Below are 23,991 nucleotides of genomic sequence, written 5' to 3' on the forward strand. Positions count from 1 at the left end.
CTGGGTTTTGTGGAAGCCAGTGGATACACATGTATGACAAATGAGTCCCAGCTCCCTTGAACTCACATTCACATCGTGTTGCCAACTGATTTTTTCTGCTTGGCTCGTTAACCCTTAGGTGGGTACCCCCAAGATGTCATTTACTGTGCTCAGCCACCGAATGGCTACCAGGAAGGAGAAGTGAGGAGGATCAAAAAGGTTCTTCCTTCTCTGTCTTGGCATCACTGACCACACTCTCTTCCCAGCCCTAAAAAACACACCAGCTACCAACAGGGCAATGTGTTTACCTCATGCCTGGAACAGGGAGGACCATTCACAACCCATTTTTGTAGGTGAGCCCTCAAGGTCTAGTGTATCCCAATAGGTTAGGTTTCTTCCTCCCAAAATCATCCATGACAAGATAGGAAGCCTACATGTGCCCAGGCTCCCAGCTGCAAGGCAGCCTGTAATCCCTGCAAACCCCTCCTTCCCATCTTGGCCCCAACCACCAGCAGAAAGACTCTCCCTTTCCTGAGAAAGGCTGGGTTGTTACAGACATCTCTCTGGGCTTTGACAATTTAAGAACCATGTTAGCCGATGGTATCAACCCTGATGCCGTAAAATCTCTTTACCATTTCTTATCTGAGTCTCATGGATTAGCAAGTTCTCTTCTGCCTTCTCCCTACCAAAAAAAAGAAAGAGAAGAAGTGATACAATAAATACATTACTTCACACCACGTGAAATGCAGCTGCTTCTAAGAAGAATGGGGGACGCAGAAATTATTCAATGCACAGCAAAACCATGAAAAAAACAACCTGCAGAACACACGTTTGATGTATATTTTCACATATATATTTATCATAGCTTCATAAAGTTTTTAAAAGTGAAGGGTGCAGGCTGAAGTTTGGCAAGCACAGTATTTCAGTTCTTATGTAAGCATCCTGAAATCTATACTGACTCAAGTGGCCGGGATTTTTGGCTTCAAGTGCTACACAGTGAAAGTGTTCTTTATCAGGAGCAAATCCTCTAGCACTGTACACTGGAACTGCATTTGAAGTGAGGTGGTTGGAAGAGTGATGCCCACTGTTTCACCGAACTTCCAGCTCAGTCAGAATTTGCTTTGGAGAGTGATCAAAGCATCCACCAAGTCTGAGCTTGCTTTGCTTCAGAGATGCATTGAAATTATGGCTGCATGGTATATACATACTTATTGGGGGAACCCCAGAACTACATTATACTTTCCTCTGGGAACATACGTATTTTAAGTCTGTTGCAGGAAGAACCCTTCCATACCTCAGCAAATTTTCCTCCAGTAGTTTTTTCCGCTTTGGAGGTCGCCCTCGTCTCTTGCCTGTTTTCCCAGGAACATTTGGGGTGTTTGTCTGCCCCCCACATCCCCTGAAAAATGGCAAAACCACCATGAAATATCTGCTGAGCAAGGGAACTGAGGCTGGCAGGATGGGAGAAGGGCACAGAAATTGGAACAGCTGCTAGGAACCCAACCAAAGGAGGGATTAAATCAGAGCAGCAACAGGATGGGGAGGGGAGAGGAGGGATTCCCACTGGCTGGGAGCCTGCTCTGGGAGCCGCCGGCACGGCACGGTACGGTGCGGGGCAGACAGGCAGGAATGCAGTGGGGCAGGCAGCATCGTTCCCACAGCAGGCTCTCCTGGTGCCACAAAGGCTGCAGGCTGGCTCCGACACAATGCGCGGCGCAGGGCAGCTCCGTTGTCTGCTTGGCAACTCCAGTCTCGCCCCGCACTGCCCCGGCCTCTCCCAGGCCCCCCCACCCCGGCACAACAGCAGTCAGGCGGAGCCCCCTCCAGCTGGGCTGGCTGTGCCCCCTCGCCCCCTGCACCCAGACATGGCAGGGGGGGGATGTGTGTGGGTTGTTACCTGTCTGGAGCCAGCTCTCCATTGGTTTTCCCCTGCACCGGGTCCTCCTTGTACATCCGCGTGCCATAGAAGTACCAGTACAGGGCCCCGCTGCTGTCCTCGCCCAGCGGCTCCACGCGGAGGCTGTCGGCGTCCAGGCCCTGCGCCCACCGGGAGCCCCCCGCCAGACGGTGACAAGTTGAAAAGCGGCCACGATTGTCACACAAAACATGATGACACCCCTCCGCAAACACCTCCCTCCCTCCCTCCTTCCCTCCCACCACGCCACAGCAGCAGTACAGCTGCTCCTCCCGGCCGAGCTGGGAAAATGTTACTCCAGGGGGAAGGCGACTGTTCGCTCTCTGTCCAGGGAGGGATTTAGATTGGCATCTCTAATTTGAATGGCCTCTCTCGTTTTAACATTTCATCTCTGGTGCTCCTGACAGGGAAGGTCTAATTAGTGCTGGCGACAGTCACGCACAGCCCTGAGAAGCTCCCTCCCCCCCTCCCTGCCTCTACCATCCCCCAGCTCCCCCAGTATACTTCAACTCCATCCTTTCATCTCACACCATCCCTAAGCAAGGCAGTCTCGGCTCTCACAGCCCTGCCATTGGAGCATCTCCAAATTCACTCTTCTCAGGAAGAGTAGCCAATGAAGCCAATTTGCTTGTCAACTCTCATGTTATGAATACATCCGCAGAGGACAAGGGCCCAAGCCTTGGGCACTGGCCTTGGGTCCTCTGCAAGGCAGAGGAGGAGATGGAGAACTGCCAACCCACTGTGTCGCCACCTGGTTACCTGGTTTAAAATACATTGAAAAGCATCTACTCCTCTCTTCCCAGTAAAATTCATGGATCTGGCCCAGCTCCTACAGCCACAGTTTCCCCTGTCCCTGCTGCCCAAAGCACCTTGAGGAGGTCGAAGACATCGTCTGCATCGAGGCGGTAGTCGCAGAGGCGGTGCAGGATCTCCACCCGGGTGCGCAGGGGCAGCTCCTGGAAGGTGGACTCCCGCAAGGGGTTGGGTTTCCCCTCCTCCAGCTCCCAGCGGTAGTTGATGATGTCCTCCAGGTAGCTGTGAAACGTCTGGGATCTAACCAAGGGAAAAAAGTCCCACACACTTACTGTAGTTTGCCATGCCAGAAACATCTGGTGCACCAAGCAACTCGAACAAACATAACAGAGACAGCACCTGAAGGAAAATGGTGCCTTACAACAGCTATGGCTGGGTGCAGCTCTGTAACCCACATTCCCAAAACACAGCAACCTCACTGCAACACCATGGGATTTCACACTATACACAGACAGCTTACAGGGCTCTGCATTACTGTTATTTCCTTCTAAGCTGAAAGAACGAGCTAAACATTACGGCAACTCGGCCTCATCCCCTTTCTATCCTAATGGGCAGCGCCTTGTGCTAGCACCAACATCCACCCTCTGCTAAAATAGGATGCAACAAAAGTTATTGGTCTGATCCCCTTCCACCTCTCCCCATTTGATGCCTAAACCTTCTTCTTCAGCTTTTCATTTGCCCCTCACATCTGTCATTGCCAAGCCCTACTCCACCCCCTCTGCCTCTAAAGTAGTTTTCCACGCCCTGGTTCAGTGCCCTGAAACTTTCCATAGCTCATCACCTCCTCCCCACTTGGCTGATTTATGCTTCCCATACTCCTGTTGTGGCTCCTACTCGTCTCTCCCTCCATTCCCAAAGGTGCTGCCACTTTCTGCCTGTTCCTCCCTCCATCAGTGCCTCTGGCAGGACATCAGCACAGCCCAGTTAACACACATGGTTTGGACCCTGACACACAATGAGGCTGATCCCCAGCACGAGTGTACATCCCAAACAGGGCTCCACCCAGAGGGCTCTGTCCTCTGTAGTCTCCCAGATGATCAAGCTGAACATTCAAGCTCTTCATAAACATTGCTACTAAACCGATCTTTCTCATCTTCTAGCTGGGCCACATGAAGTCCCACTTTCATTCCCAGCAGTTCATCATATAACTCAAGGAAGCAGACATTTCTTACCCCTGTCTGTCATTGAGGGTAAATGTCCCCATCTGACTGTTGATGGAGCTCAAGGCTAAAGGAACTCCTGTCCATATTTTAATGAGATGTAAGCCTTTATTCTGAATGCTGAAAATTTCAGGGCAGGGAATGAAAAAGGGCTGGTGAGTCCATGTGTCCCTAAATATAAAACTTCCTGAAGATCTGTCCGTATCACTTTGAGTCCTGAGACTTGCCAGGCTCGCTCAGCCTATTCAAGTTGTGTACCCTGAGCACAGCAAAGGGAGACCCCCCCATGCCCCAGCCATTCTTGCACACACGGGAAGTCCATATGCCAGCAAGAACACCACTGGGTACACATTCCCACCAGCTCTCAAAAAGGCAGCTCAACTTGATAGGTTTTTGGCACAAGCAGATTACTCTATATGATTAATGGAACCGCGCCAGCACCACAGAATTGCATTTCCCTGAGAAATCGCTAACTTCCACAAAAGCTATTATTTTTAAACAAAGAGATAGAGGAGTGTGATCCAACTGAAGAAAGATGGTTAAAAGTCAACAAGAAGTTAGCTATTAGAAAGAGGTCTTCACACATTTGGTAAAGACCGGGCTTCTTTGCAAGGAGCGTGACTGGACAGTGACTGCGAGAACGAAGGAACAGATGCCTCAAGCCATGTCCACCTGGCAGCATTTCCCTTCCTCCTTGAGTAGAGAGAAGTTAGTGCTACCACCCTGCAGATCACTCCTCACCAGCCTGCTTCCTTCTGACGTCAAATGCAAGCTGACCTCCCAGGGATACGTCCTCTCACCTGATGACTGTCACCAGCCCTCTGGTTGTATTTAACAATAGATTGAATGTACGTGGATCTATTGCCTCCTGCAACCTGGAGTTTGCTCTTTTCTGCATGACACAAGGAAAGCATCAGTATTTCCAAGCATCATTGTTTCACTCCCACTAATACCAGCAGTCACACAAATGCAACTTGAAACAGCCCCCTATGCTGACAAAGTTCAGTCAAAAAGGGAGAACTGACAGCTGACATTTTATGAAATTATGTATGTGCTGCCTCAAGTAGTAATTTTAGGGTAAAAATGACAGCAAATATCCTTTTTCAAGTGAAATATTCAATGCAGCATACACCTACCTGAAGCAGCTGTGCATCCCCAGTGTCTTCCTCATTTAACTCAAGACCCAACTTCCAGCAAGGACTTCAACTTGGCAAAGAGTGCAATAATAGATTCCCTTTATAGACTTTTTAAGACTTTTTTATTTGATCACACATCTTGAATTTTAGATATTTACCAAAGCCATTAGATTAAAAAAAAAAGACAGCTTTGACTAGCTTTCAGAATAGAGTGATGAGAATATCTTTTCCTGGAAGCAGGAAAGCAACAACTGTATTTGGATGCTTAGTCTATTGCAGAAGGGAAATGACTGTAAGCTCCCAGAGAACATTCGAGTTTCAGCCCCCCAAGTTCAGTTCTTCCACTTTGTCAGATCTCGAGGCAGAAGATAATTTCATCAAGTCTGATATAGAAGTTCTGGCTATTTCCAATAAAATTGCCTGAAAAAAGTTTCCCTAGGATCCTGAATAACCCCTGAGTGACAAGGATTGGCCAGGAAGAAGCCACAAAAGTAACAGGGTTTTATCTGCTCCTATTTTTTTCTGGCTAAATTTTTTTCTACCTAGAAAAGAGGGGGAAAGGCATGGAAAAAATGAGATCAGACAGATACTTTTGCTGCTTGCACGAGTTCACTCATCTTGCTCTATCATTTTGCTTGCTCTCAAAGAAAACCGATCCAGGAAGTCCCTCAATTCCAGAAGATCATCTGAAATCTTTGCCTATGTAGCTCTCTTTCCCCCTGGGGACTGGCTCTGTTGACTTAACCAATTTGGTTTGAGTTTGACTTTCACATAAGTGGCTAACACTAGAAACTTCCGCCATCCACCCAGCGTTCAATGCATTACAAGCTCTGTTCTTAAGAGTACTTTTGAGTTCCTACCCCCATCAATTTTCAAAGACAGCTACTGTGCATTTGTCGCTTTGAATAAGGATAGAAATGAGAACCAGAGATGGGAAACAGATGTCTCAAGGCATTCCCAATCACACTCAATCTTGCCCAATTTATATTTTCCCTCTTAATGGGAATCGACCTCTTTTCTCCAGACAAATGTAGGGTGCTCGTCTTCAGCCTGTCTGCCACACCTTCAGTTAGTTTCACTCAGCCTGCCTCTCTTACATTTCCCTTTGAAAAGGGATTTGGAGAAGAAAATCTGCAGGAAGCAGAGCAATCTGTGACAACCCTGCCCTTGGGTTTTCTGAGCAGAAATGCTCAGTGCTAACTGTTCGGAATTAAAATTCAAAACCAAGAACCAGAGAGACAGGGTCCAGGAATGGAATGACCTGGATACAGTCTGTTAAATACTTTTTTTTCAAGCTCACTAATAGGACAGTAATACACTTGCAGGTATGCCAAGTCCTACAGAGTTTCTGCTGCAACTGAGAACCTCTGAAAACCATTCTGTAGGTGGGAAAAAGGCAGGAGGGAGATAGCTGAGACAGATGTTTCTCTTCTCCAGAGGTTCTCAGCATTACTGAGACTTGTAAAAACACTCAACTACTGGAGGCAATGTTAGGTTAGCAATGTTCTTTCTCTACAAATTGAAGCATTCTCAAGGAGGCTGAACTGGTACATGGACACATTCTGTCTCGGGGCACATATCCAAAGGAAAACCAACTCTCTTCTGAAAGTAAACTGGGAGTTCTAGAAAAAATTCACAAAAAAGTGTGAAACCACAGGCACGACTGTCACCACATGTCAACCACTTCCTCACGTACAGCATAGCCATCTTCCATACAGCTCATTAAACCAAGGAAAAGTATTACAGAAATCAACTGAGATTAGAAAAGGTACCTCAGAGTACTCTGCAACTGTAAAACTTCATCCTTCCAACCCCTTTCTTCCATCCCAACTTCACTAGCACCATTAGTGTTCCAGAGAACTGTGATAAAATTTCCCTCACTTGTCAAAACATCTCTTACTTTGCAGTTGCCCCTCGATGTGCAAAGCAATTTGGATAGCTGTAGTGGGGCAGTGCTGGAACAGCACCTGCATATCTGTGTGATACATCCCACACAGATGCAGATGATTTTTCCTGAGTCCAATGCAATTCTTAGTCTCATCCCTGGCTGCGTTCTGAAACCAAAGGGTTGTTGCTAGAGATCCCCATCTTTTTTTGCAAAGATTAGAAAGGAGGTCAAAGCTGAATTGCAACTGTGCTTGAAGGTTTTAACGGCATGTTGCAGACCTGTGCATATACAAAAGGAAATCTGGGGCACAGGGAAGGACAAGACCTAGCATATCCATGTCAAAGAGAAGGAACAGAGTCAGACAATCCACAAGAGCACCATCAAGGCTGCAGCTCAAGTTGCCTGTGATCTTTAGTAGCAGCTGTGAAAAAATCAGGGCATAAAGAAGATGGAGCAAGTTGAAGGAGGGGCTGCTCTCCAACACGGGTATCAGCGTCCAGAACAGCCAGAGAAATGATACACCACCCCCTGACAGCTCAGCGCCGCAGCCCGGCCATCTGCTGCCCGGCTGCCTCCCAAAGAGGGAGGTTTCTCTGAGCTCCAGGAGAGGGGAGCTGAGGACTCCTCCCCCCGCCTGGCGATCCCAGTGGCTTTCCCCGGCTCGCAGGAGAGGCACCCTTCCCACCGCCAGGGCTTTTAACGCGTGGGGTCATGCTCTGCTGTCACAAAAACAAGCTTGGCCAGCGTGCCCGGCTTCCCGGAGGGGCTCCTTTGGAGACCTCTGGAAGAGAGGGTGAAAATTTCACGGAGTTGATGGGATGTATGGAAAAATTTGGTCGGAGCTTCCGGTGTGCAGGCTTGGGAGGGAACAGCTGCATCCAGAGACCCCAGCCCCCCAGGCACCCTGTAGGGCAAACCCAACGTGAAATTCCTTCTGAGCAAACCCAGCACCCTCGGGGCTGGAATTATGTGTACACACACACACGATTATTTTTTTTATCCTCATGCCCAAAGGAAGCAGAGCCACTTGTGCTCTTAGTTTTAAAGACTCCAAAGTAAATCAAGTCTTGGCTGGAAAACTGTAAACAAAATCAAGCCAAACAAACAAAAGCAAAACCAAACACTGATTCAGTAAGAGAGTCCCCGTGTCAATCTGCACTTCCCCCAGGCAGGATGCCATAGCCTGAGCATGGAATTACTGCTCCAGCACACTGCCCTATCTGGTCTATTGCTGCCAATTTTGTTACAAGCCCTCCCCCTATACACATCCCTAAAAAACACCCTAAACCCAACCCCCCACCCCCTCCCAAACCCCCCAGTCCTGTGTAAGTATTGGATTAAGAGAAACATTAGGGTAAGGAGTTGGAATATTGGAGACAAAAATCTCCCAGTGATGCTCAGCTACTGCTGGCACACAAAAATAAGCCTTCTGAAAGTTCAGATGCCAAATAATTGCCTGGACCACTAGCTAGAATATCTATCATGTTGACAGTGTTTTAGGTCTCTTGTTTCATTCAATTTACAAAATGCAATGGAAGAGTAAATACTGGAACACTCTTGAGCTAAAACTGCTGGGAAAATGGCAAGCCTGACCTGCATCTAATCCCAGACAGTATATTGTTCTTCAGATTAAAACCAAGATCCCTGACAAAACCAGGGGATGACAGAGAGCAGGAACAACAATAGACCTCTTCCACCTCCTACCCAAGAGTTATATGTGGGAGGAACATGGAAAACAAGATGGGGAGAGCTCAGCCTTTCCCTCAAGGACCATTTGAACAGGAATATAATTACTCTTGCCGTTCCTATTAGACAGTTATTCAGAAAGAAAAATAATAGAGGTGATACTTATGTCTGGTAAATGCTTTAAAAGCTAAAAAAGACTCAGATGCCCCCAGCCACCAACACAAGCGTTGCTTTTTGGAGTTCTTAGTACTAGATGAAGAAAGTCTTCTTCAGCATCTAATTCACAGCACACAAGAGAACTGGCTTTGCCTCTGTGATCTCTCCAGTTAAAAGACAGAACCTCAAAAAATCAAGGTCTTATCAGAACAGACGTTTTATCATGCAGTTAATTTTATGGACTGAAGATATTTCACCTTATGGGCTGGCACCTTTTAAGTTCTGAATTGGCAAAAAGACATCAGCTTGGTGTTGAGAGTCACTCAGGTGTTAATGAGAGCATTAACTGACAGATGGCATTCAAGATATTTCTCGCCTCTCCAATGAAGACAGCTCCTTTGCCAGAGCAGAGATCAGGAAGGCTTAATTCTTAACAAGCACACAATGCCTTGGCACAAAGGCAAGCCCTCTGGAAGGTAATGGGAAGGATTCAGGGTTTGCTGGGATGACCTCAGTCAAACATCATTAACAGGGTCAGGAGAAGCAAAGCCTATTTCAGAAGAAAAAAAATAATGTAAGGACCCTCATGATCAATCTATCGTGGCTTGTCAGAAAGAGAAAGCTTAGGCTGACCTTAGAGGCAATATGAGTTACTACTACCAGCCTGACCTTGAGCTCTCATGTAACAATGGAGACCTTTTTTTTTTACTGTATTAATGAGCTTTCTTATCTGAGGTGGGGGAGGAAGCTTTATGGACCAGCTGGTACTTCACCTTCAAACAGTTTACCCTACTGAGAAACTAAGTTAAGTATGATGCAGGGGGAAAAAGATGCTACCCCATCCTTCTTGGGGAGGAAAAAGGTTGGGAAGGTATCCTTCCAATCCCTCCGTGTGCAGCCTGCTCAGAAGGCATGCAAGCCAGCAGAAAGCACGTCCTCCTCAGACCATGGGCAAACTTGTCATCAGGGTGGCCAAACTGGCAGAGGCTCAAGAGCAACAAGCACCCTGAAGGGTCTCTGCACAAAACACTTCACCGTGGCAGAGCAAAATGACGGAGAAGCTGGAGATCCAGGAATCATGACCTTAAGCTTTAACAGCCACGTCATTTCCAATTCAACCAGCAGTGCCACTAGTTGTACCACTGATGGGGACAGACTTCAAAAATTCCCAGGAACAGCCTAGAGGGAGGCAGCAACTCCTGGGGGCACCACACTTGTGACAGACCTCAGCAAGGTCCAACCCTGGCAGAGCCCCTGTGATGGAGGAAACACCTGGGCACATCCCATCTTTCAGCGCCTTTTTTGAAACATGCCTGGAGAAAATCTGCTGGCCTGTGAACAAAAGCAGGACAGCTGACATTAATGGACCTTGAATGAGACCACAAAGTGGGGGGAAAAAAATAAAATTCAAATTACATTGATCAAAGCTCCCAGAGTGAAGTTTCTCCTCCCAGAGTCGTAAAGACAGCAGAGATTGCTGGAGTACACGGCCATCACAGGGCATGTACAGGCCTGCCTTTTGTCCTCCACTGCAAACTTGAACTAGTTTTTTGACCTTGCTGAAACCTCAGTGATTCTGTGGCTTACCTGTCACTGGCAGTGAAGGAGAAGAGAAAGACACCCGAAGAATTGAGTGGGTCGACTGCACTGAGCTCTGCACACAAGGACATTCGTCTTCACCATTGCTGAACATGGAAAGACAGTCTTTCTACGTTAGAACCATGGTTTTATTTCAAAACATAAGGCCAAAATATTAGCTGGTTAGCTAATGTTTAGTAGAGGCAGCTCTTCCCTAAAATAGTCTGGTCTAACTCCTGGATCTGGCAGTCTGAAACATGAGTGGTTGGAGGTTTCCACATCCATGACAGAGACACCCGAAGGCTTCCACAAAAGTAAAGGACAGCAGAGTAATTTCAGCACCCTAGCAATTCCTGTTCCCAGCCTCTCTCTTGTCCACCCCATAACTTGCTTCCAGAACTCAAATGTGGCACCGAGTCCAGACCAGCCCCAAAATATGCTGAAGAGATGCTTAAGGAAGACAACAGGGTTCTGGATGTTTCCTCCAATATGATAACACAAAGTTAAGACAGGAGGTTCTCCAGTAGAAGGGCTGCTCAACCTTGCTAAGGAAATCTAATTTACATGGTTGGATGCTGTGGAATCCACTACCTTCCCAGCTGAACTCCCACAATGCTTGTGTTTAGGAGAGAGAAAAAAATCAGCTAAGAAAACCCATGGCTGTCAGCAGCTAAGAACATTCCTACTCCTTGTCTTCCTCCATCTTACCTTGAGCGATCTCCCATACAATAAAAACTAGGGAAGCTGGAAGGGGAGCTGGCAGATATGCTGTATCCCACAGAGAAGCAGAATAGGAACAGCTATGGAGCGAGGCAGTGTCTCTGGGGAGACAGAGAGAATGGAGAGCTGATGTGGGCTGTCTAGTCTAATAAGGGATCACACCACAGGAGCATGTGCTGGCTTGACAGAAGCAAGTGCAGCCACTTAACCTGGGTATGACAGCTGAAATAGGAGCATTGCTTTGTCACCCCAAAAAAAGGGGAGCATGAAGGAAGAAGAGGAAGGCACGAAGTCACTGCAGCTGCCCACCTTTCAGGAAGGTTCCAGGTCTGCTTGTCCAGACTTCTTACACCAGCCACAGCCATAAAACTGAACAACCAAGGAATTTTCCAGTTTGGGCTCCTTAGCACTACTAGGCCACACTCAGCAACTCTTGAACTAGATGGAGATGTCCTTTTATCTCCCCTCACTGATATGTGCTGCCTTTCACCCCTTTTCCCTCACACAAAGGACAGGAGGCAGTGAGTCCACCCCTCCTAGAAGAGACGCCAGCCGTAGGAACCAAACTCATCTCAGACACCAGCGTGGCAAAAGGGCACACTCTGATCTTCCCCAGCTGCCTTTGGTCCACACATCTCCAGTGGTTTGGCTCTTATCTAGCAACAACCCTATGAATGACACAGCTGCTGGGGGTGACTTGTTTGTTATTTTGCTGAGAAAAGGCAGAAGAGCAGCAGAGATACCGGCACAGATACAGCACCGTCCCGCCTTGGTCTCTTCTGGAAAGGCGCTTTCCTTGGGCTGGCAAATGCCAGCGACAGGCAGGAGAGCTGAGATAAGTGTCTATTTGATCTCCTTTCCCCCATTTACCCTGGATTTTTCACTGCTTTATGTTCACAAAATGCCAAGGCAACTAATCAGTGCTCTGTGACCCCTGTTAATTGGGCTGTGTGAGAGAAAGGCAGCACTGGCAAGAGAAATCACACATACCTGTTACTTTGAACTGTCCTGTCATATTCCTGCTTGTAGGAGGCTCCAAGCACCCTTCTGTGAGCCAGGGCTGCTCTGTTTTCATCACCATCCCTGGGATCAGCAGGAGTGGCCTGTTGTGGTCCTGCCTCTAACACCTCAAAGTACAGGGAGGCAACAGAGAGGCATGTTGTTGCTTCTCCTTCTGTATGAGAAGGTGAAATTAATTTTGGGTGAAGGAAACACAGCCTGAAGGCACTGATGGCCCTTCTTTTACCTATGCCCAACTGCTCCTCACTGCCCTTATCTGCCTCGCCGTTGCTCCCCCTCACGCTCCCCACCACAATAGCAGGAAGAAGTGAGCAGATGCCCAGCATCCATCTCCCCATCCCAAGAGACCGGCAGCCTATTTGGCCAAGTAAGCCAGGGAAAGAAAGCAACTGATGTGAAGACGTAAAGCATTGGAGAAAAGAGGGTTTGGATTTGCCAAGCCTGGTGGATTATGCAGTTCTTGGAGGATGAGGAAGACACATATGGTTAACTAGATGCATGCTGGGTGCAGGGGCCTGCATTTGATTTGTAGGTAGGAGCAAGGGCTGTTTGTGTGGTTTTTTCGTTTGATTATGGGAAGGAAGAAATAGGAATATGAGCAGCTATGAAACCAGAGCAGCCAGAAATATCCCAAACAACAGCTGAAGGCATATGGTACTACAGGAAGAGAAAGTCCTGGGGTCAAAGGGGATAAGCAGGAGAGTGCACACACTGCCCAGAGAGATTCAGAGAATATTAATGGGATTAAAATAAAACTTAAAATATAATGACTGCTTATTTGTCTTTCAGTGCTGGCTCAACCCTTCCTTCAAACTCAGTGAGTCTCTGCACAATCTCCATGAAAGGATGACTTGTGCTCTCAGTGCATGCAGGGGGGTTTAGGGCAGTGGTATGGACAGAGAAGCAAGAACTCCCTCCCCCACTACTGATGCTGCAATTTGAGTGAAAACTGGTAATGACAAATCAATGAGTTGGATAACTGGATTAAAAAGGGGGAAAAATCATTCTGCTGAAAGATCCCGAAACATCACTATGTTGAGCAAACAGTATTGTTATGTATATTTGTGAAAATATGAATTAATATAGCCATAGATGAACAGAAAGGATTGTTCACCTTGAATGAATACAAATAAAGAGATAAATTGAGACAGTTTCAAAAATTGTCTTTTCCCTTATTTACATCTACATAAATACACTAAATTAGAGAGTGATTGTGCTGTTTTCTGTGGGCATTGCTGGTTTTGACTCAGGGTTCATGCCAAAGATGCTGCCCCCACAGATACTCTGTACTTCAGTTTATTCAATTTTACCTTTAAGATATTACTTTGAAACCTTTAGGCAAAGGGTGCAATAACAAAGCAGTTGCATTCAGTGTGATGTACAGCCCATGAGATCAGCAAGGGTAGGTTTAAACTCCAAGAGGAAACCATCTTTATAATCAGCCACTAACATGCATTTTCCTACCTTCCATCTCACTGAAACTTGCACCACAGCTCCAGCACAGAGGAAAGCAGATGATATTGCAGCTACTTTTTCTCTTCTTGCTTAAAAACAGAGACCTCAGTTCATTGAGTTATGGTGGAAATTGTAAAATGTTGAGCATCTGGAGACATATAGGAACCTCCAGAAAACTCCTGGTAAGATGGTCTGTCAGATATCCTGCCTGTCTGAATGGAAAGAAGACCTGAGTGTCCCTCAAGCAGTTAGAGGCTTCTGCTTCTTTACTGGGGGTTGCACTGAGCAGTCCATCCCTCACAGAAGGGACAAGCCGCCTGTTCCCAAAAGGGTCAGCCACTCTTTTCCTTCCTTGAGGAATCAATCTGTTGAGCCAAGGGAGCCCAAGAGAGAGGCAATTTTAGTTACTAAAGCTTTACCCAGAAAGGAAGGCACAGCAAATGGTACCAGTATTGATGCCATCATATATTATGTCTGAGGTAGAAAAGACCAGGGAAAGAAGTTATCTCACCCTATGAGCTATGATAAATTAATAATAAAACTGAAAATGCCTACCATCACACCTAAGAAATTTTGCTGTCAAGCTGGCATGTGATTCTGCAAGAAGATAAAAGGGAGATATCTAAGTGTAGGTCATATCTTGCCATGTGATGACATTGATCTTGTCTGGGGAAGGGTCAGGGAAAATGGCTTTCATTAAGCAGTGAATTCCCTGGCATGCTAGTGAATAGGGTGAGAGAGCTGAGGAGAGCTGGAGCCCAACACTTCCCCATCCAAGGAGATCTGTCACTGCAGCTAGACTGGGAACATGAATTTTTCCTTGAGAGTATGTTCAGATCAAGAGGCAAGAATCCCCCGAGATCCTGAAGTGCAGAATATTCTGTCATGTTCAAAATCAGAAAATGAATAATAGAGACCAGTGGAAAAGGCAGACGGGCAGGAGGCAGAAGAGAGGTCCTGAGTCTCAGACCCAACAGTGGGTTGTGCACTGAAGGCACTGGAGATACATTGGTACTAAAGGATGGGAAGATAATGGTGATGAGATGTCATGATGATCCGTACTGAAGTGGGTGGTACTGGTGCAGAGTAGGACAGCCAGCTGCAGGAAGAACACACTGACCTGCAGGGCACAGCTGGTCCTCTGGTGAAGCATAAGATCACCAAGAGAAGATTAAGCAACACTGATGCCAAACTGGAGATTTTACAGGCACATCATCAGGCTGGATATGGCACTTAGTGCCATGGTCTAGTAACCACGGCAGTAGTAGATCAAGGGTTGGACTTGATGATCTCAGAGGTCCTTTCCAACCTGGCTGATTCTATGATTCTATGACAGATTTAATGGTATCAGTAAATTATGTCACTTTTTGGATGCAACAGAAAAGCAAAGAACCTAGGTTCTCCTCAGAGCAGTAAATCCAAGACACACCAGTTCCTAGGGTCAGCTTTAGAGCTCAAGAAGCAATTCCTGGGCCTGGAAACAAAATCGTCTGACCTGGACATTTCTGAGGCAACTTAACAAAGGAAGGTACCTTTCCCCCCAACAGATAGATAGGAGGCCAGATTTGATTTTTGTCAGCCTTATAAAGAAAAGTCAGTCAGACAAAGGGGAGGGTCCCTTGGCAGCATGAAATGCTGCTCCCTGATCAGAAGGTGAATCTCCTCCAGTCCCCACATGGATGGATGCCTCCCAGCACCCCTCAAGGAATTCAGAGTGCTGCATTCTTCTCTGCCAATTTCTTCCCGGAGGCTTATCACACTGAGGATGGGAATCACTTATAGGCATAATGATCCCACAGCCAGGACAGCGGTTTGGAGCCCGGGGGCTTCAGCATTGCTTGTGTGTCAAGTACCTTCGGCTTTGAATAACAAAAGGCAATCTCTTGAAGGATCAAAAAGGAAAACAAAAAGAACCAACGTTAGAACTATTTATTAACTAACCCAAGAAGGAGTTACAGGTTGTTTGATACAATAAAAAAGGAGAGAGAAAGATCTGAGTGCTCAGGAGAGAACAAGTACCTTGGGGGAAGCCATCTCCATCATTCCCGAGGGGGGAGATTTGGGTGACACTGGTGAGGGGCGAAAGGCCTGGCAAGATGCAGACAGCTGGGTATTGCTTTGAAGGGTTCTGCTAAGGGAGTCTTCAGTTTGTGCATGCTGGGCTACTGATCTGACCTGGAAAAGATGTGCGGGGAGGGATGATGATGATCACACAGACAAATGCAGTGTGAGAACGGCTGCTGCACTCCCTGCTCTTGCCACAGGCTGCTTCATGTGCCCACTTTGACTCTTAATAGTTTAGTGTCCTATTCTGTGTGACCCTGACAACCAACCAACCAACAGTGTATGCCCAACAAGAAGCCACTCTGGACGTGATGAAATGAAGATCAAGGCATAGCAGTCTCTACCTCAGGAGGGATGAACACAGTCTTCTGGATGAATAAAGGAGTGTATCTAGAGCTCAACTTTCACCTTGTGATTGAACAGCAAGGGCTTTGGTTTCTCTGTGATGGCATTTCGTTTCATTTCATCCATCAATTACCTTCACCTGCATCTAAACAGGCTTTGATATGTGCTTGCCAATTTTAATCCACATGCTTCTTTCTTTTCTACTGCTGTTATTTAATGGTGACTCTCCTTCTGAAGAGAAGCAGATCAACCCTTGGGAGTTGCAGCTGATTAACTTACAAAAGACCCAAATACATCTCCCATATTCTGAAAGAGCAAATAGGAATGGGGCTTACCGTGCTCAGCATTCAGACTGGAAGAGGATCATTACTTACTATTCATTCCTGGATCCTTGAAGAACAAGTGAAGCCAGCTTAATGCTGCATTGTTCATTCCTAGTGCCCATCAACAGAAAGCATGCTCCCAATTCATAGCCACAAGGAAAGACAACAGTATTGCTGTGGCATAAGCACTTCTGATTGTTCAGGGGCTGTAGAGAGGACCTTAGGGTATTACAGTGATGATGAGCACTGTGGGGAAGAAGCTAGAGTTATTGTCTTGATGATGATGGGGAAATAGGACACATGGTGTATTATAGCACAAATCCATATGAAACAAGCCCTTATGTGCCTTGCTGCTCATAGAAAAATACACTTAATGTCAGAGGAAAGAGTCTCTTGTGAGGCACAAAATATCTAGTGTGGGGTTGCCTTGAAGCAAATAAGCTTAGCAAATTCATTACTTAGCAGCAGCCCCACACATTACAAGTTTCTGGAGACCTTGGATAAAACCAAGTTTTTACAGATAAATAGGTCCTAAAGAAGTCCCTTTTGGGATTTGTTTCAGAACAGGTCTTTCATCTTCTTTTCTCTAAAGTTTAAACCACTACACTGTTTGGGCCAGAAAGAAACTGAGGAAGAAGGATGGATGGTGAAATGGGAGAAAAAGTAAAAGCATAGGTGACTCAGAACAGAGGCTGAAATGACACACCAAATTATTGCAGATGGCTCCTAGCAGCTGGCCAGGAGCCATCCCAGCTGTTCACTGAGCCCACTGAGGCTAAAAGCCTCCAAAAAAACCAAACTTCAGAACTTCTCCAATATTAACCCTTGGACTAAAGATTGGTTTCTGAACTTGGCTGGGTGCTGGAAAGTGGTGTGCAAAACCAGCTGTGCTGGAGCAAAAATCTTGCACCACTGTTTTGGAGCATCACTGTCTTGAAACGCAAGTCTCAGAAGTGAGGGCAAAGGTTTCATATCAGGAGAATTTCCACATCCCATTCCCCTCTCTCCATAATCCTTTGTCTTCTCCCTTGAAAGTAGAAGATATTTTCACTTGCCTTCTCAGTTTCTTTTTTTCATAATTGCTTTCTTCCTCCTCTCCAGAGTACTTGCTTTGCAACATCAAGAACTCATAAATACAGCTGTCCCTTTCATATTTCATGCTCTGACATTGGCACAATGACATCACTGCAGTCTCTCCAAGACCCTTCACTGACTGCTCTTTGAAGTTTAGCCACCTATTCCTCCCTGTCAATGTTTTGCATAACTCCCTCTCCCCAGCAATCCAATCTGTTTGTCTCTCATCCATCTGCCATGACAATAACAGCTTTTCCTCTTTTTCTTCCACCATTTTCAGCCCTTATTCTCCACCACATCTATGGAATAGCACTTCCAGAACACGCTACCAACTTTTCTTCAAACTCTTCTTTAAAGATTCATTTTATCCATCTGAGAATCAAAGACATTTACTTAGCTTTAGTTATACTTGAGCTCTGTAATTTTATTCCACTGTGCTTCTCATTAATCTCTGAATGACCGTGTTATTTTACTGCTGTAATCTCATCCTTCCTTTCCCAACACCTGCCAGCTGCCTCATTTTCACTTTTTACCCTTTAAAAGGCTCACCTTGCATGGCTTGGCTATTATTATAATAAATATTAAAATTAGATTTAAGATGAGGAATGTAGGCACTTCATCTCCCTTGCCCCCTAATGGTGTCTGCTGTGCCAATGATACTGAGTTGATTCCAGAGGCCATCCACCAATATCTGTGATGTATGCAAGGCAGCACCTGTTAAAAGTCAGACTGTAAATAATGCTGATCTTGTTGATATTCACTTGGCATTCATGAATATGATTCTGAGTTAGTGAGGTGCTTTGTGGCTGGGCCATTGGAGCAGTTGTTATAATCAAGGTCACTGGCACAACTGCGAGAGCCGGCTGTTAAAGCTCCTTCCAAATGTGATGGGCACCAGGTCTGCTGTGACTGAGTTCAGGCTGCCTGCCCCACATCTTATGGCATGGACTGAAGAGTTGAATTCATTCAGACTGTCTTAGTACCTTGGCTTAGCTATTTCCACAGCTCAGTTCACCACAGTGTCCATGAGCTTGAAAACCTGGCACTGGTTTGCCGGCTGTTCCTGTTGACCTGCCACTTTATCCCCTAGCCCAGACCAACATACAGCAGTTCTTAAAGGACACAGCTCATGTGGTCACATGCAGAGGGTGATTTCAACATGTTAAGTGTTTTATTGAGGTCCCTTTTACCAAAACATGAGAGCTGGGGTAACCTCCAAAATACCCTGTAAAGGCAGAATCCACTCAGAATAAAGGACAAGGAAGGGAAAAAGTGACAAAGCAGAAGGAAGAAGCAAAATACCCAGAGCTATTAAACACTGTCCTCAGAAAAGGGCATTGTGCCTCAGTGGGTTAGATGATTTCAGATAATTTCTATTTCTTTCTGATGAAAGCTCAAATAAGTGATTACAGAACAAGCACTGGAAAATATGCAGAATAGTGGCAGTACTCTTGATTGGCAATTCAACAAGTAGGAAATATAGCTCTTTAGATGCTATACTGGGAGTATTTCTCAATGCCACCACTAAGGATATGAAAGAAATAATTAAGACAATTGTAGGGAAGGGAAGAGGAGTTAAGGAATATCATCTTATTATCCGTATTAGAATAAACCAGGTGCAAACTACAAGCCAAAGACTCCAGGGCTAGTTTACAGATCCCGAAAGAGCTTAAGGTGGGGTGTAAAACTGATGATCCACTTGGGAAGAAAAAAATTCCAATGCATTAGGAAAGAAATAACAAGAAAAGCAACAATTGAGGTTCCTAAGGAAGCAAATGCTGTCTGTTCTACCACAGAAGTCAGTTACAGAGTTTTCAGCTACAGTGATGGACCAACCTCCTGAGGTGTAAAAAAAAGAAAAGAATCTCAAGGAGCATAGAAAAAAAAATCCAAAGATATTATTTTTCTTCCTCCTCATTTTCTGGCCTTTGTCTATGTTGAAAAAATAAAAAAATGTTATAAGCAAAAAACAACTAAGATGTTTTTTGAGGCACAATATCAACATACAAAATGCATCCCAATGAGAAATACAATAAAGTCGTTGAAACTTCTTATGCCATCACATTAGAAAAATGGCAAAAGTGCAATAACAGAGCAGTGAAGAATGAGCTTCACCCAAAGAAATGCTGAACAGCGGGAGCTTTTCTAGAATATTTTAGTTGAGTGTACACATCCATGTCACACCATCACTTCTTACTTAAAAACAGCTGCAGAAGGCTCCTGCTGCGGCTGCTGCCGTTAGCTGAAGCTCTGATCTTCCTGTCTTCATACAAGTCATCAAATCGCATTTCCTGCTGGAATTAAAGTAGCAGCCCCTGGGGAGTATGCAGCTACCCAATTTATATCAGAGATAATCTGAAGCAAGCACCAGGACTTTTTCAAACTGCTTAATTTTTATGTATTTTTTTATAACCCCCAAAATCTGATAAGAGTTTTCTCCCTCTCTTCTTTCCAGGTATTTGCATTTTGAAACAATTAAAAGAAAACACGGAGATTTTAAGACCTGTGCAAAAAAGCTAGAAGCAGGAAAAAAGGTAAGGGCAATCTCAGAGGCATCAAATCAAACCATGCCTATAGCAGAGAAGGATGCCTATTGCCTTGCTAGTAGTTAGATGGTACAGATGGTATGTGGAAACTATGAAGGGCATTTATAAAACAACAAAAGCTGCAGATCATGACACAGAAGTATTTTGGCTCAGAGTGAAAAGAGGAGAGCAATGGGGAAACTGTCCTGGCCAAGTGCTCCAAGCACCCAGTGCCAGGCAAGGACAGCTACAGAGTCACTGCTAAAGATTCCAGAAGTCAGAAATACAGGCAACTGTTTTTTTTTGTTCTGTATTTCTACAGGACTTAACATGGCAAGAACCAGGTCAATGGAGTGTTCCTAACAGCTATGATAGGTTATGATAAATAAGAGTTTGGAGAAGATCACATAGCATCCCATTAAGTAGTCTCTGTAGTTAAACACAGATATCCATAACTCAAAGAAAGTCTTACGTTACCAGACATTCAACACTCCTTAGCCATCAAGCAAGGTAAAAAACAGTCTCTCTCTCATATGTGATTCTTCTTTTTTTCTTTTAAAAAGGCTGTCATAAAGAATATCAAAACCAAGGCAAAGCTGCTCTACTTCAAAACCAAGGAACATAGAACCCTACCAAAGTATTAATCTTTTTTTTTCAAAGAATGAAAAGCAAATCAAACTAGAGCATGTTAAACTGTGCATTAGAAGGGCTCTCAGTCACTTCCAAAATTACTTGAGAACACATTATAATTAGCAAAGGTATGTGACAGTTTTATACCCCTCTATGATGCATGATTAAAGCCAGGCAGCCCAGCTCTGCCACAAGTTCTGCACGCCATCAAAACAGATGTGACAAGAACTACAAGCTGCTCCCAGACAGACTGTGAGAAAGCATAGGCAGATAACATTTTGGCCATCAAAGATGTAAGACACAATACAAAACTAATTAAACCTCAAAACCCCTTGGAGAGGTAGGCAAACCATGTTTTATATGAGGTTACATGAAGCATCCTCTGCTTGAGCCCCAATGCTCCAGCCCAAGAACAAGGATGAGAACAAGCTCCTGCCTTTCTCTCTGAGGTGCAACAGGGAGTGAATTTTACAGCCTCGATATTAACAGCTCACAGCCTCAGCAGGAGGATGCAGAGCACAAATGACTGGAGAGATGCTGCAATAACGCCACCGTGATGATCTGTGAAACTGCTGATTTTTCCCACACAACACAGATACCTCCTGCCTGCAACAGAAAAGTATGGAGTCCTGGCCCACCGTGAAGAGCCAACTCTAAACCCCACACAAATTCTGCTGAGTATTGTCAGTACTCAGCATTGTCCACTGAGTACTCAAAAATCAATTAGAGGCTAAACTCCTTACCACTAACTGGGGACAAACAGGGTACAGTAGGGAAGCTGTGCATCAGACAAGGCCAGTGCCTCTTGAACTGGGGTTAAAGATGTTGGAAATAAATGTGAAAAGGAAGAAGGAGAATTTCAGGCTTTTGGATAAATATCCTGCAGTTGGTTTGTAGGTGTGAAACAGTGTGTCAAGTTTGTTTCTGAGAAGTGTATCCAAGCCATCATTTTTATTCTAATTTATCTACAGATTTAATGTTTAGACTATATCTTAATGCTTCTTCCTTCATGACTTGCCTCTGCATACAGCACCTTTCCCTCTGTTTCCAGATAGCCTCCCCCATTGCTTCCTCTGCAGTGCTTCAGAGCTCACCTCTTTAACATCCCAGTGGCTCTAGGCAGTTTTCCTGATCTACTCCTTCAGCCATTTCCACCACACTACTCCTGTCGTGCTCTTTTCTCGTTATACCCCTGCCCATGAGGTAGTTCCCTTCTACAGGAGGTGCTGCAGAAAGGGTGCAGCTGGTTTCTCCTCCAGGCACCTCACGCTTTCCTTAGCACAGCTGTTTGGGGGAGGTGTAAGTTCTCACAACTTCACTATGTGGCTTCACACTCCTCGGTTTCCTTGGGTACCTCTGGTACACGGATAGACACACAACAACACCCACACAGGTACCTGCCCATGCTGCTTGTACACCCTGACCAGCCTGCACAAAGCCACAGCTCTTCCTTCTGAGACGGCATTGCCTCCTTGCAGATTTTGCATCTCAGAGTAAATCAAAGCTAGACCTAAATGGGCACAATCTGGGACCTACACAAAATGCTGAGTAAACATTGTTGAGCCTTCATGTACATGTGTAACCTTCTCCAGACAGACAGACAACTCGCCAATGCCCAGCGACTCACCCATGACTCATCCCTGAATTCTCTGAGTTAAAACACTTGTGAAAGGGGAGGCAATTACACAGTGCAATTGCTACGTGGACAGTCTTAGATCTGGAGAGTTTTAGAGAATCTGACAATGTGGAATTTATGAATTTCATAAAGGACAAATCTTCCACTGCTCACAAGGGTGAGCTGGTTACAGTGGGGAAAAACACTTAAGCCCCTACTTTCTGACGGTTTTGGTAAGAAGAAATAAACTTGTTGAATGTTTCTAGGCCAGATTATTTTGCTCTTTGGCTATTTTGCTGAAGAAGATATACATGACTGCAGTCCCATTACAATCAATCTTCTCATCACATCAGTTTAATTCAGAGGCAATAAATGTAGTACAGACACCTGGTTCAGGTCCTGGTATTCACTGATGCTGAATGTCAACATGGAAATGCAAGAGAATTTTGGTTTTGTATATATACACTTGCCACTTACCTAACTATATAATCTTTGTTGAACACTATCAGTTAATTAGAAATAGAGCTTTCAATGCAAGCATCTATGGTTGTGCCTATGCACCACCCTAAGCCTCTCCACAACAGTGGGATCCTGGGGAGCAGGATTGCTTCAAAGCAACTGCATGTGTTGCCAAACTGTCTTCACCTCCACAATTATGCCTTGCTATTACATGATTCACAGAAGAACAAATAAAACACACTGCAACAAACCTTCGCTATCACTGGGAGCACATTTTGCTGTGTGAGTGGCGATTCCCTAAAGAATGATGTCCTACAGATGTCTCAATTTGGGAGGCTACTTTAGGGGACACTAAGTGTCTCTGGATGTCAAAACTCCAAAAGAATATGCCAAATCATTTTCCAACACCCTGCAACTGAAGTCATTCCACTACTCCTCTTATTTCTAAGAAAATAATCATAATTGCCCCTATGTAAAGCAATGGGATCTTCCATGCAAGTGAGGTGGCTGCAGAGCAGGAGTTTTATGCTACGCAATACATATAAATGACAAAAATATATGTGATGATTTAAACACTTAGTGTGATATCACTAATTTGACCAAGCATAGTGCAGAGTGTAACAGCAGTTGTGGGTGTTCACTGTAGGCATTGATGCTGCCACAGAGCATCAAACACAGTTGCATGGCATCTGAACAAAGAAGTTTGCTTAACGGGTCTGCACAATTAAAAGCCTACAACTCAACCCAAGAGGGCTGGAATTCCCTTCCACTCGGTGAAGCATCTGGCCTGATTGCTGGTGGCTGCTGATCACTGCCATGTCATCACTCTAAAGCCGTGAAACATCCCCGAGACCGTGTTAATTAGCTCCCCTTGCAAAGTGCTTAAGCCACAGAGTGGGTTACTCACGTGATGTCTCTGCGCTGGTAACAACCTTGAAGAAGGCAGGCGATCAGGTCGCTGATAAACTCCACATCATCCCTGTGAAGAGCAGCTTCCAGTTCCTATTGAGCAGAAAGGAGAGAGGGAAAAAAAAAACAACCAATCATCAAACTAATTCCTTAAAATTTACTGCGAGCTCATCAGGACCAGAAAGACCCGAGCAGCCTCACATACGTGTACAGCAGCAGAGTACACGCTAAGGAAGCCGACCTTCCCCATCATTAAAAATACTGCTTCTACTACCTCTCTTCATTGCAAGAGTTTATAGGAAGACCTTGAAAGGCTTTTACTGAATGTCAGTCTCCAGCCAGAAGACTAATGCTTTTGTCTGGATGCAGAAAAATAGGGTTCAGTGAGGTTGAGATACTACAGCCTAATAAGGAAGCCGTGATTTCTCCCATGTTCAGCTGATGGGCAGGAATCAACAGTTTCATTCTCCTGGTTTGCTTCCATCACTGAATGGTGAGTTCATTTAAAAAGTGTGTTCAGAAAGCGTGGCCCTAAAAGCCA

At 45.3% G+C, this 23,991-nt stretch overlaps 1 protein-coding gene across 2 annotated transcripts in view; it reads right to left on the reverse strand.

Moving 5' to 3' along the window:
- The window catches only part of LOC135414139 (chromatin remodeling regulator CECR2), a 102,043-nt gene that overhangs the window by 28,801 nt on the left and 49,251 nt on the right, over window positions 1–23,991 (reverse strand). The window contains exons 2-6 of one of the 2 annotated variants that reach the window (XM_064654512.1): window positions 23,449–23,543; window positions 2,764–2,947; window positions 1,877–2,016; window positions 1,274–1,378; window positions 612–661 (exon numbers count right to left, since the gene is read on the reverse strand). In XM_064654512.1, the coding sequence (XP_064510582.1) occupies window positions 612–661; window positions 1,274–1,378; window positions 1,877–2,016; window positions 2,764–2,947; window positions 23,449–23,543 (574 nt within the window). Of the gene's footprint in view, window positions 1–611; window positions 662–1,273; window positions 1,379–1,876; window positions 2,017–2,763; window positions 2,948–23,448; window positions 23,544–23,991 lie in introns of those variants that run through there. The other variant, XM_064654513.1, reaches the window with a different exon arrangement.

This window comes from Pseudopipra pipra, chromosome 5, assembly GCF_036250125.1.
Source record: "Pseudopipra pipra isolate bDixPip1 chromosome 5, bDixPip1.hap1, whole genome shotgun sequence".
In the NCBI taxonomy this organism is placed as follows: domain Eukaryota; kingdom Metazoa; phylum Chordata; class Aves; order Passeriformes; family Pipridae; genus Pseudopipra; species Pseudopipra pipra.